This window comes from Cucumis sativus, chromosome 7 (genome assembly GCF_000004075.3).
Source record: "Cucumis sativus cultivar 9930 chromosome 7, Cucumber_9930_V3, whole genome shotgun sequence".
NCBI classification, from domain to species: domain Eukaryota; kingdom Viridiplantae; phylum Streptophyta; class Magnoliopsida; order Cucurbitales; family Cucurbitaceae; genus Cucumis; species Cucumis sativus.
This window is the reverse complement of record NC_026661.2, coordinates 19,792,571-19,805,824: the sequence shown is the minus strand read 5'-3', so window position 1 is coordinate 19,805,824 and position 13,254 is coordinate 19,792,571. Positions and strand designations below refer to the sequence as shown.

The 13,254-nt window shown below is 34.1% G+C and overlaps 2 protein-coding genes across 3 annotated transcripts; both read left to right on the top strand.

Moving 5' to 3' along the window:
- The first annotated feature begins 299 nt into the window (after nt 1-299).
- LOC101222538 (chaperone protein dnaJ GFA2, mitochondrial) lies at nt 300-5,395 on the top strand. Of its 2 annotated transcripts, none has more exons than XM_031889255.1 (18): nt 300-623; nt 712-805; nt 1,011-1,085; nt 1,297-1,382; nt 1,561-1,644; nt 1,739-1,777; nt 2,179-2,277; nt 2,399-2,422; nt 2,503-2,590; nt 2,676-2,740; nt 2,837-2,911; nt 3,022-3,094; nt 3,214-3,305; nt 3,394-3,465; nt 4,029-4,085; nt 4,174-4,222; nt 4,793-4,859; nt 5,038-5,395. In XM_031889255.1, the coding sequence occupies exons 1-18, from the start codon at nt 537-539 to the stop codon at nt 5,132-5,134; spliced, it is 1,323 nt and encodes a 440-aa protein (XP_031745115.1). In that variant the 5' UTR covers nt 300-536; the 3' UTR covers nt 5,135-5,395. The 2 variants fall into 2 exon arrangements, with proteins under 2 accessions (XP_031745115.1, XP_004135911.1); XM_004135863.3 differs by having other exon boundaries at nt 2,378-2,422.
- Nucleotides 5,396-7,843: 2,448 nt separating this feature from the next.
- LOC101209420 (histone H3-like centromeric protein CSE4) lies at nt 7,844-10,564 on the top strand. Its single transcript, XM_031889248.1, has 2 exons — nt 7,844-8,334; nt 9,940-10,564. Exons 1-2 carry the CDS (start codon nt 7,927-7,929, stop codon nt 10,357-10,359), a joined length of 828 nt encoding a protein of 275 aa, XP_031745108.1. The 5' UTR covers nt 7,844-7,926; the 3' UTR covers nt 10,360-10,564.
- The last annotated feature ends 2,690 nt before the right edge of the window (nt 10,565-13,254 follow it).

The window sequence follows — 13,254 nt, the reverse complement described above, 5'->3', positions numbered from 1 at the left end:
AATAAACTTGATCAAATGGGATCTAGGAATGTAAGGATTGTTATACACATAAGTAGTGAATCCAAGGCCGTGAACTTGCTATTCAAAATAATAAAATAATATATAAATGTGAAATATGTTTTCTTTAAATATATAAAAAAATGTTTTGAAATAGAACAATGATATTTGTATAAATATACAACCAAATTTATCATTTAAAATAATTAATAGTAAGAAATAGAAAAACCTAAAATAGTTAAAAAAAGAAAAAAAAGAAAAAGAATGGTAACGTGTCTTTTAAAAGTGCTTCCGAGGAACATGGGGGATTCCTCTCTACCATTGAAGCTTTTATATTTTCTAAGGTAAAGAAAAGAAAGGGGAAAAAAAAAAAAAAAAAAAATCGATTTTCCTCTTCCTTTCCATCCTCACCTGCTAGAACCTTCCGCTTTTTTTTCTTCACCCAATTAGGGTTTTTACAGGGTTTATCATTTCATCAATTCCCCCATCTTCCAACTCCCCATTTCACTTCACTGAGTTTCTGTGTTTCTTAGCCCCAAATGGTTCGCTCCGATGGCCTCAAGCTCATTCGTTTGCTGGCTCGTCGTTCTTTCACACCCCATCTCCCTCGCGAATCATCCACCTCTGTATGTCGATTTTATGTTATTTCCTCTTGTACCCATGCCCTTGTTGTAATAAATTTCTGTTTTTTATTTGGGGATTGGTTCTTTGTAGGTAACCGATGCTGTTTTTCGAGGGAGTTGTAGGCAATTCCATTCTGGGGTTTGTAATAAATTTGCTTGTTTTGGAAATTGCGCTTCGAAGAATGGTCTGTATTTGTTCTTTCTTTTACCCATTGATAATTTCTGATCTTTATTCGTTCCTGTTGCCTCGTGTTAATGGTGAAAGATATTGCAATATGTGGGTTTTAGTTGAATATTTGTTAGTAAGATAGGTGTATGTGTACGTTCTCTATGGAATTGGAATTAAATCTTCGTCGGTTGTGTTTATTTTATCTCTGTTTTTTGGTGCAGTTAATAAAAAGAACTGGTTTCGGTTAGGAGTTCTTGGTGCCAACTATGGAGAAGCAAAATTCATTCATGGAACTGGTATGAGACTGTGCACCATTCAGGATATATTTATTTACTTTCTATCCTATTCCCTTCAATTGATTTTCTCCGTTGCATCTATAGCAGAGGGGTGTTCATGATCAAGTTCTGAGTTGTGTATGCAGATATTATTATTATTATTATTATTTTACTCTACACAGGTGTCATGAATAATTTTAAGTTTGTATCGTTTTTGTATTTTTTGAACCAGCACACATGTCTGCTAACAATTATTACGATACCCTTGGAGTGAACAAGAATGCAACTGCATCAGAAATAAAGAAAGCATACTACGGGGTAAGTTTCTGCAATTGGTGTCTTTCTAGAGGAAATTTGAAGCATAGTATTTGTCTTGATCATAGGACACTCTGTAAGCGGAATTTTAATTACAAATTAGAGGAATAGATTATTTCAAGTGACTTTGCTGTTAAGACCGAGCAGTTTATTTATAGTGGAGAACATTCTTTTTTGGCAGCTGGCAAAAAAGCTTCATCCAGATACAAACAAGGATGACCCTGATGCAGAAAAGAAGTTTCAAGAAGTCAGTAAGGCTTATGAGGTAATCTCTATACATTTTTACCTCTCTGGTTTTTGCATAAATGTACATATAAATACAATTCAGGTTTTTAAAATCTCTATGACCTTGATCTCAGGTTTTAAAAGATGAGGATAAGCGCCGACAATATGATGAGGTATCATTTAAAATACCACATAGATGAAAGTTGTTCTTGTTTCAATCAAAAGAAGGAGAAAAAATGCACATGGATGTTTAGTTGGTGGGCTCTAAAAGTTATTAGTTTAGTGTGCAGTGAAACATGCTTCTCCTCATTAAGCCTCGTTGAGATGGAAGTCTTCATTTGTTCTTACTCACAAATAATTTTTCCTATTTGCTTTCTGATACAGAAAGCATACCACTAGGTCTTCCTTCACATATCTGAAATTTCTACCTGTTTATTAAGATTTTGGAACAATATTGGAGTTGATATTTATTTGGCGTTGATATATAGTTTTAATTCTCACGAAGTTCAGCATATTCAGTATGAAGTCATCAACTCGTCTCTGCACATATTTTATGTCCATTGCAATGTCATAGGTGGGGCATGAAGCATTTACACAACAAGACCATCATGGTGGCTTCCCTGGTGGTGGAGGCGGTTTTGACCCGTTTAGTGGAATTTTTAGGGAATTTGATGTAAGCCAATCTTCTATGGAGCTTATTTTTCCATGCCTTTTTCCTTTTGATAACTTACAATGGTCCTTTTTTTCACGTGTTTTTTGCATGTGGTGACCAGTTCTCTAATATCTTTCGGCAGAACTTTGGTGGAGAAGATATCAAGGTGGTAATCCTACCTGTTTATGTGCATTGGGCTTCATTCTTAAGCAGCACACATATTATTGTAGGTTTTTGTTTTGGTAGGTTGTTTTGGAGATCTCCTTTATGGAAGCTGTCCAGGGATGCTCAAAAACTGTATCATTTAATGCAGCTGTGGCATGCGACACTTGTGGTAGGCCAAATCTATTCAATTAATGAATTGTTGTCTTCTAGTTTCCTGTCTCTTAAGTCTTTGATAAATGTATGGCGATTTGCAGGTGGAAGTGGTGTTCCACCCGGAACAAGACCTGAGACATGTAGACGGTGTAAGGGCTCAGGCATGGTTAGTTTTATCTGTTATACTACTTCCACAAGTCATTTTTCTATGAATGTGGTCTTGTGAGATCTAAGTCATTTTGTTTTTCATGCTCAACACTAGACATACATGCAAACTGGTCCATTTAGAATGCAAACTACATGTACGCAATGTGGTGGAAGTGGGAAAATTGTGTCGGTATGTCCCAACCTTTTGTTTATCCTTCTTTTTTCACACACACATGCTCACATATATAAAGAAAGTTGATCTATCCATCTTGGATATTTATGTTTCTCTAAAAATTTCAGAACTTCTGCAAGTCTTGTAATGGGGAACGAGTTGTGAGAAAAATGAAATCTGTTAAGTTGGATATAATACCAGGCAAGTCTTTCTGGTTTCCATACAACATTTAATCTTTAGATGTTCCCTAGAAAAGGAAAACTGTTTTTCCTTCACACTTGTGGATAATGTTGGATTGGTGTTCGTAATGGCTCATACAGGGATAGATGATAATGAAACTATGAAGGTCTTTAGGAGTGGAGGTGCAGATCCTGAGGGAAACCAACCTGGTGATCTATATGTTACTGTTAAGGTGACTTAGATGTTCCTTCTCTCAAGTTTATATTGATGGTTTCCTTTCTTGCTGATGTGATGTCTCTTCTGTTTATTGGGAAAAAAAGGTTCGTGAAGACCCAGTTTTCAAAAGAGAAGGTTCGGACATTCATGTGGATACTGTTTTAAGCATCACTCAGGTAATCTCTGTTTAATTTGTTTCTGAATATCAAGAAGTGACCAAATTTATGGAGTTATTTTTCTGTGGCTATATCCTTCCTTTTTATCAACAATCTTGCTATTTGGTAGCTGCAGATAGATTGGCTTGAATTTTATTCCATCTATGACCCTAAACCACATTGTAATTGTCTAAAATAAGATTGTTGATTCAAGTAACTGTTGCCTTTGAAATTTTCTGCCAGACCGGTTTAAAATTTTGCATGGCAAAAACATTTAGTGTTTTAGGATGGCAATCATCTTTTAAAAGAGAAATGGCCAACAAAATTAGGAACTTTATTTAATTTCTCTAGATGAAAGCTCGTTTTTTTTTTTCAATTTAAAAATGTAAACCTTCAAAAGATATACCAAAACTTGAAGGATGTTATTTCTAAGTAACCTATCAGGGATACGTTTGAAGATTTAAATTGTTCACATTTCATGATATTTTGACATGGTTGTTTATTATATATGGTTCAAGTCTTCTGCTGTCTTGCTTGTATCAAATTTTAAATTCACTTGTACTTGATATACTGTCTCCGTGCAGGCTATATTGGGAGGCACTGTCCAGGTTCCTACTCTAACGGGAGATGTTGTCCTAAAGGTTTGGCAATATGTTAATATTGATAACCATGGATTACCATTCTTGTGGATTCATTGGCAGATTGACTATATTAACTTTTAATTATTAGGTTCGTCCTGGTACTCAACCTGGGCAAAAGGTTGTTCTGAAGAAGAAAGGTAATATCACCAATTTCTATTCGGCAATATCATTTCTTTAGGCTTCTCGATGGCATTGGAAAGAGCCATTTATGCCATTCTGTCTTGTTTTTGTTTTTTGTTTTTTCAAATTAAACGATGAGAAATGTTGAAATGTCATATCGACTACTTTGACAAGGATTAAATTGTGAAGAGGAGTGTTTTCAGTCTGATGCGTGGCCACGATTATTTCCAATATCTAACAGCTTTTTGAGTTATCCAAGTGGTCAAAGGGAGCATATTTGGTTTTAACAAGTGGGAGCCGTGTTAAGATATCAAATGTTCTAGAATTGTACTTGGAAGAGTGACAAGAATTATATTAAAAAATCAAAATTAAATCCTAATTCGTTTGCCAAATTCCTTTGTGTTAGTTTCTAACTACAACCACTCAACCTATTGATTTCTAACTATTGACTATGTAGCCTCATTCCTATAGTTTTAATTATACTCAGATCCTCCCTCAGATGTTTGGCTGATGCCGATGATGACTATCATGATCCACAGAAAGTATTTTACTAACTACTAACCCGTTCTCTTGGCGTTGTCTTGCAGGGATAAAAACAAGGAACTCTTACTCATTCGGCGACCAATATGTGCACTTCAATGTCAGCATACCAACGTGAGTTTTACCCATCTCTGCATCTTTGGCAAATAGTCTTAGTTTGGCATACAAGCAGGATTGTTTTGTCTGTTATCATTTTTTGATAGAAGGCAATGCGATGTATGCATTTAAAGAGCATGCACATCTGTTGGTAGATGATATTTTTACATAAATAGCACTATGTTTTCGTCCTTAGGACCCTTACTCCAAGGCAGCGTGAACTAATCGAGGAATTCTCCAAGGAAGAGCAAGGAGAAGATGATAAAAGCAGGGCTGCCGGAGCATCTGGGTAAGAAGATGCAGCATTCTAAACTAATTCTTTAAACACTCAAAACCCCGATTTTGTTGTAGCAAATTCTCCAGTTTTAGAAAGGGAAGGAAAATAGTAATGGGTTTACCAATATGAAAGTTTTGTAGGAGTATTTGGGCGAGAGACGAACGCCATATAGTGGAGATACTTTAGTTTCATTTGTATAGACTTGTGTTATTTCATAATGGGCATTAATTCATTGTCCACCACATGATATTTATGATATTTTCTTTTGTTTGGTTGATTTCTGTGTGTGGGGATGTGAGTCATACTTACGGCTCATACCCATAAAGGGACATGCCTTAAGATAAATCGGTGCTTCAGTACTTATTTCTTATCTAATCTATAAGATGGTTGTAAAACTACTCCATGATCCACAAGGTAGTAATTAATGATGATGTTATATAATACATGTTTTGTTTTAATTTAACAAGAACAATTGAACTTATAACATGATTCAAAAGTTGAAACGTGAGCTTGTTTGGTTGACAATTTGAGTCTCGTTTTATGTTTTTAGATTCATTGAATTGAACAAATATGTGTTTGGTGATGATACGTTGCAAATTGTTACAATTTTAAGATTGAGAAAAGCACAAATTTTCAATACAAATATCTCAGATTTTATTATAATACATGTTCATGGATTGATTTATAATTGTTTATAGTTAACCTTAAGTTGACCTTGTACTGGTGGGTATATGATTGGCTTTATAGTTGTACATAGATATAGAATCAAAGCACCCATAAGAATCAGTAAATTATAGGAAATTTTTTAAAAGTTGTAAATTTTACAAAATATTTACAATCTATAGTAAATTCTATCGCTGATAGTCATTAATATGTTATAGTGATAGAAAACTATCAGATATAATTCAAAAGTTTACTATAACTAGTAAATATTTTAATTTATTTTACTATTTTTAAAAATACTTCTAAATTATAATATGATTTCAACCATATGTATGAAAACATGTTCATTGAATCAATTGTTTTTGTGTTGTTCTAAGTTTCCTACCGAGCGGACCTACAAATATTAAATCTTCACACTATTTGGATTATATAGTTCATAATTCAGTTTTTTGAAACACATCAAATGTTTTTCAAATATAATATTTGTTCAAGTTTGAAAACATAAAACAAAATTTGAGTTGTCTAACGAGTGAAACATATGAGAATTTATAGAAGTTTAAAGTGTCGAGTCTAGTGAAATTTTTTAAAGAGATGGAGAATATTCTAGTGGAGCTTAAAGTGAGCTCAAAAGGACATGTGGAAATAGCCTAAGAGAGCTTTGTGGACCTCGGGAGAAATAGAACTTTATCCTAGGAGTTATAAAACCTAAGGAGAAAGTCTAGAGAGGTCTTTGAGAGACAAGTCCATGAGAGCTCGGAGAATCATAATCTATGTGGAGAGTCTAAAAGTTCAAATGACTGGTGAGAAGAGCCTGTTGAAACTTAAGTTAGCCAACGAAAGCTTCAATCACTCACGAGAAGGGTGTGGAGCTCAAAGGAACGCATGAGAGGCTAGGAGACTATAGGAGGATACGTAGGAGAAAACTTATAAGGAGCTCTAGGAAAGGAGCAAGCCCGAGGGAGTAAAAGAGATGGCTCTAAGAGAGGAACATAGGAAAGCTATGCTTGAGAGAGTCTAAAAGGTAGCAATCAGCGAATAGCTCATTGGAGCCTAAGCTTACAAGTCTTAGTGGGAGCAATAGAAGAGAGAAGAGTCCATGTAAAAATATGAGAAGAGCCTACTGAAAACAAATCAAAACACATAAATTTAGGGTGACAGAAGGATTTATTAAGAGCCAAGTAGATCTAAAAAGACCTATAAGACTTCAAAGTAATATGATTAAAAACCATATACATTTTCAACGAACGAGCTATGAGGAAAATACTGAGAAATCGAATGAACGATACATTTAAACATGAATTGCAAGAAAGGTGTGCCAACCCAATAGTACTAGCTCTAGGGTTTCAAAAAAAAAAGAAGAGAGACAATTATGTGCCCAAGTGTCTATTGTGTTTTACTACTATATTAACAACCAAATCAATTTGTTGAATATACACCTTGACCTAATATACACTACCATTTCTTACCGTCAAGTTATTCATAACACCACACAATCCATACCGATGCTCAAATTTTCTGTCATGTATCTAAACTTTTTTCTCCCATAATACAAATTTATGGTCAAACCATTTTTCTAACATCAATCTAGTGCATTGCTTGCACAATTCAACACGGATCCTAATAGATAAAGAAACGAAATCAACATACAAATGACAATCATTATTATTTGTATAGTTTAGCTGCTAGTTTAAAATAAGAAATTTGTTTTTGAACTTTAACCCAAAAGATTCGAACCCAAATTGCTAAAAGAAAAAAAAAAACTCTAATCCATCAAATCAATACTTAGAAGTTTTGATCGGACAGCATAAACTAATTTAAGAACTCATTATTAATTTAGTAACCCAAAAAATAAGATTGAGATAAAAAACAAAAAATCGAAAAACATTATTTACACGTGGGAAAATACTATTGGGTGTTGAGCATTGCCACGGATCGAATCCTAAATAAACCAGTAAATAAAATCTCAACCGTCCATCCGACGGCCATCCATCGCGTACCAAAATCCGAAAATTTCAAAGCTTCCCGCTTTTCCTTTTAACACAACCCTTTATATATTTCTTCACCCCCCAATTTCTTAATCATCACAACCAAAATCTCAGTTCAACCTTCCAAATTCTTCAACTTTCGTCAAATCAATTTCCCCGAATGGCTCGCACCAAGCAGACAGCCAGAAAATCTACCGGAGGCAAGGCTCCGAGGAAGCAACTCGCCACCAAAGCAGCCAGGAAGTCAGCTCCGGCTACCGGTGGAGTGAAGAAGCCACATCGCTTCCGTCCTGGAACCGTCGCACTTCGTGAAATCAGGAAGTACCAGAAGAGCACTGAGCTTTTGATCCGGAAACTTCCGTTTCAACGTTTGGTTCGCGAAATTGCTCAGGATTTCAAGACCGATCTGAGGTTTCAGAGCAGTGCCGTGGCGGCACTTCAGGAGGCCGCGGAGGCCTACTTGGTTGGTTTGTTCGAAGACACGAATCTTTGTGCGATTCATGCCAAGAGAGTTACGATTATGCCTAAGGATATTCAATTGGCTAGAAGGATTAGAGGGGAAAGGGCTTAAAGTTGTGGATTAATTTTTTAAAAATATTTTTTGAGTTCATTTGGTGTCTAGGGCTTTAGATTGCTTCAGGTTGGATGTATATGTGAATCTTGAATCTGCTTACGGAATGAATCACCGTTTTGGAATTGGATCTTTTTTTGTTCGTATATCCTTGTTGAATGCCTTATTTACATTCTATAAAATGAAGATTGATTGGAAGAAGTGCAGATTATTTAGATTCTTGGATTAAGTTTAATTTTGTTATCTAAACAAGAAACATATCAAAGCAGGAAAACATATTAAACACATCTATAATAGATTTTAGTTCATTGAATTCATGTTATTCACTTGAGATAATTTTGTTCACTCTTTTGTTGGAGGTTGAGGAGTAATTGTTCACTTTGCTTTGTCTAATTTAATTTGGTTATTCTCATAAATGGAAGTAAGGATACTATTTATTCCAACAAATTTTGATGAGTATTTGAATGTTTGTTTTCATGTTCTCCGATTTAAGAGAAACCAATTGCTAGATAACAATAGTTACCCAATTTAGTTTCTTGATCATATACACGATTTGCAACTACTAGCTAGCTTGTTAATAATTACATGGACTAATTTGAAGTTGAATGAGATGAAAATTTGTACTCATATTTATATGTTGAGAATAAAACAAAGTTTGATGGTGCTCAAATTTGATTGTGTATTGGAGGTTGCTCATTGTGGCATTTATTATTAGGCTTTGATGCTTGAAAGAACATTTTATTTCTTCACAAATGTGGTTGATGCTATTGGTTTTGTGTTGTCAGCGCTTTCTTTTGGGGTATTTGTGTTGTATGTGTTGCCCAAACTTACTTTTTTGGTCAGCATAGAAGTCATTACTTCTAGTACAAATAATGGGGTAACAAGAATCCTATGCCAATTGATGATGATTTTTGTGATGATCATTGTGCTATTGAGGCAATGTCCAAGTAGGACACTTAACTTTAGCTACTAAAGTGATGTATTTGGTTTCAATTTTTATTTGTACATTTTGTCATATACGAAAAAGCTAACACAAAAACATTAAAAAAATTACATCAAATTATCACTGTAAATGCAAATTAAGAAAAATTGGTAAGAAAATGTTAATTAAAAGATGCACTTTTATGATATCAAAAGTTTAAACTATTTAACAAATACAAAAAAAAAAACTTATGAATAATGTGATAGATTTTGTTAATAGTTTTTTTTTAATATTTTAAAATGTGCTATTAAAAATTTGGCCGAAAAATTAAATTAGAAAATTGCGCGGTTAAATGGTTTCCCTCCGGTGGGTAACTAAGAGAAGGCGGGGGGATTTTCTACGTGGCAGAATTGTATTGGATGATAAATTTCCCCACGGATCGCAATCCTAGATAGGAAACAATTCGTGTAATCTGACCGTCCAAATGGGTATCATCCAACGGTGACTCTTCACGCTAACTAAGAAACGAACCCACCAAATTTCCCCCAAAATTTAAAATCTCCCGCTTTTCTTCTTCTTGCAAACCCTATATCTCCATCACCAAACCATCGAAGTTTCCTCATCGCTCAATCGAATCTTCAACCTCCAGAACTCAAATCTTCCAATTTCTGCTCTACTGATTTGCCCGAATGGCTCGCACCAAGCAAACCGCCAGGAAGTCTACCGGAGGCAAGGCCCCCAGAAAGCAATTGGCCACCAAAGCTGCCAGGAAGTCAGCTCCGGCTACCGGTGGAGTGAAGAAGCCCCATCGTTTCCGTCCTGGTACCGTCGCACTTCGTGAAATCAGGAAGTACCAGAAGAGCACCGAGCTTCTGATCCGAAAGCTTCCGTTTCAACGTTTGGTTCGTGAAATTGCTCAGGATTTCAAGACCGATCTGAGGTTCCAGAGCAGTGCCGTCGCGGCGCTTCAGGAGGCGGCCGAAGCCTATTTGGTTGGTCTGTTTGAGGATACGAATCTTTGTGCTATTCATGCTAAGAGGGTAACCATTATGCCTAAGGATATTCAATTGGCAAGGAGGATTAGAGGGGAAAGGGCTTAGAGGGTTTGGTTTGATTATTGTGTTTTTGGTTTTTTACTTTTTTAAGTGCTTTTTCTGTCTCTAGATTTAGTCTATGGTGTAAATCTACTGTGTTTTGTGTTTTGATATGCTGTCCCATGAGTATATGGTAGGTCACATGTATATGGGACTCAACAATCTGTTTACTAAATGAATTATCTCTTTTCATTTATTATCTCTATCTAAATTTGTTGACTTCAAATGGTATGAGTTAATATTATTTTGTTGTTCTAGTGAACTCGTAAGTTCAATTCTCTTTTACCCTTTTGTGAGTTCCTAATTTTGATAATGTGAATAAAATGTTAGCTAACAACAATTTCTGATGTTTTACTACATTGGTCTGTTGGTGTATGAAGATTGGGACTGTCATTGATTGAAGTCTATTTGGTTGGACTGTTCTTGGGATGAACAGTCACTTGTTAGAAGGTTTCATTTATCTCTAATGAAAGTTTTTATTTAGAATGTAAAATTTTGGGATGCATTGTTTATACCTATTGATTTTCTTGACTTCCTCAGGACTGTTTCACCAACCAGGTGCTTTCCTTCTGTTTCACCTACACATAAACACGAGTTTTGCAATTTCTGACACCCATAAAATAAAAAGAGTAAAGATAAACCTCAGAAAATACATAGCTAGTAAGAGAAACAAAAAGTTGCACATTGCATTTGCAAGTGGGTACTGTGTTAGGAAGATAGTGTAAGAAAGCATGAGTTACTCTCAATATAAGCAGCATCACTAGATAGAATATTCATCTTCATTTTAACTTGAGAATTTTATCTGTATTCAAAGATGAAACAGGCGATCTTCAAGCCTCTGGAGTTTCTGGTGTTCATGTTGGCAATTACATCCTTTCTAGGGCAAGCTAAAGCCAAGTTCTGTTCTAACAGTCTAATTTACTCTCTTGTTCAGCTAATTCCTTGTAGGCCTTCACTGTCTCCATTCCACCCTATACCACCAAGTCTTGTCTGTTGCGATGCTATCAAAACTTTAGGCCAGTCTTGTATTTGTGCGTTGTTGGATGCTCCCCCTGTTTCTGGTGTTGATTATAACTTGGCCATGTCTCTGCCTCAGAAATGCGCTGCAAATTTCGAGCCATGTAACTATTTCTCCTTGCTTCTTGATCTCTCTACATTTTTCTAGTTTTTGTGTTGAAGATTCTTGAGAAACTTGGTTTCTAATGCAGGTTTCTAGAAGTTGGGACGATGGTGGGGTGTGTGAAGATGATGAATAACGCTGCTTATGATGTTTAGATAGATGTCATGGTTGGATATATGTTTAAGTTAAGAATAACTATGTTTGTTTCAACTTTGGAATGAGAACGACTTTAGAAATTCTTAGAGGTGCTTCATATGGACTCATTGGTTGAAAGATGAGTTTGGTGAGTGATGTGAAATGTGAAGTTGAGATTTCTAGTCTTTGACCATTTTATTAGATAATACATAACTTCTTCTCTTTATTGGATTTTACACTAATGAAGATATGCGAGATGGGTAGCATGTCATCCAAATTTATCTAAAACAATATCTATGATGAAGTGTACCAAAAAAGCGAATAAAAAGTATCATTAACGATGATAAGAACATCAATTTAAAATGGGTTATAAGTCGGGAGACTTTCAAAGTTTTAAAAGATAGAATTTAGTTCTTATAGTTGGATAAAACCTCATAAATAGTTTATTGGATAAAAATTTTATAACATAAATAATCAACACCTCAAGAATTATTTGTTAAAGTATAACATTACATTCTAATTATAAATTATGAAGACTAAATTCGACCAAATTTGCTAATGATCAAAAAATGATTAGCAGTTCATAGGATGATTATTTGCACTTATGTTTATGATTAAATAGATCTGAAACAAACAACAATTGCCCTCCTTTTCTATATGTTTTGTTTCATTAAGTTTGAACAATCAGAATATCTTTTTTCTCTTCATAATTTTATTTTTATGATTAATTTAATATACCTTACTTTCCTTATGCTTCAATTATTTAAACTTATTGTTGTTTAATATAATAAAAAATTTCCATTTCATATTTCGTGCAAGTATGTCATGCTAAGTTATGAATACACACATATACACATATACATAATTCTAATATGTAGATATAAAATAATAATGCAAGAGATCTGGTCCAGTTGTGAATACTTTTTTAGTAATGGTCAATTAATTGCTGTTATAATTAAATAATGCAACATGATCTGACCATTTATTTCTTTTTTTTTTTCCCTAAAACAAAAGTAATTTATTTTACTTAACATACAAGTTATTGATCAATACACACACATTTTAAAAAATGCAGCTTAAAATGGGAAAAATTGAAGGAAAAGAAGGATTGAAACTTAGATTTATAGGTAATATAGCATGAAAAAATATTCATGTCTATTTGTATTGGATAGATATATATATATTTGTAAATATTATTCAATTATTTTAAAGCTATAGGAGGATAAAATGAATTTTCTGTTATAAAATATTGGACATTTGTTGTAAAAATGTTTATAGGAAAATACTTCATTAAAGATATTTAATTTTCTCCAAGAAGTAAATTTAAATTGGAAGATTTATATAATGGTAGACATAATGAAGAGGAAAGAGTCCACATTTCCAAAGCATTTGAATAGTATTGACTACAAACACTAAGTAGGATTGAAGGAAATTTATGGAAAATATATAGAAGTAGATATCATGAGAGAAAGAAGAAGAAAAGAAAAATAAAAAGAGAATTGAATTAGAAAAAGAAAAATTAAATGAGATAAGTGATTGTTTTTTGTGTTTTGCATTTGGATACGACATTATGTTATGATGTAACATTAATGTTTCATTTATTTTCAATTGATATTAATTACGATTATGATGTAACATTAACGTTT

Excerpts from the sequence above, each read along its gene's own strand:
- LOC101222538 (XM_004135863.3), top strand. The coding sequence starts at position 537 with ATGGTTCGCTCCGATGGCCTCAAGCTCATTCGTTTGCTGGCTCGTCGT. Across the intron at positions 2,741-2,836 it reads GGTGTAAGGGCTCAGGCATG|ACATACATGCAAACTGGTCC; the intron begins GTTAGTTTTATC and ends GCTCAACACTAG. Across the intron at positions 4,223-4,792 it reads GGTTGTTCTGAAGAAGAAAG|GGATAAAAACAAGGAACTCT; the intron begins GTAATATCACCA and ends GTTGTCTTGCAG.
- LOC101209420 (XM_031889248.1), top strand. The coding sequence starts at position 7,927 with ATGGCTCGCACCAAGCAGACAGCCAGAAAATCTACCGGAGGCAAGGCT. Across the intron at positions 8,335-9,939 it reads GGATTAGAGGGGAAAGGGCT|TTTGCCCGAATGGCTCGCAC; the intron begins TAAAGTTGTGGA and ends CTGCTCTACTGA.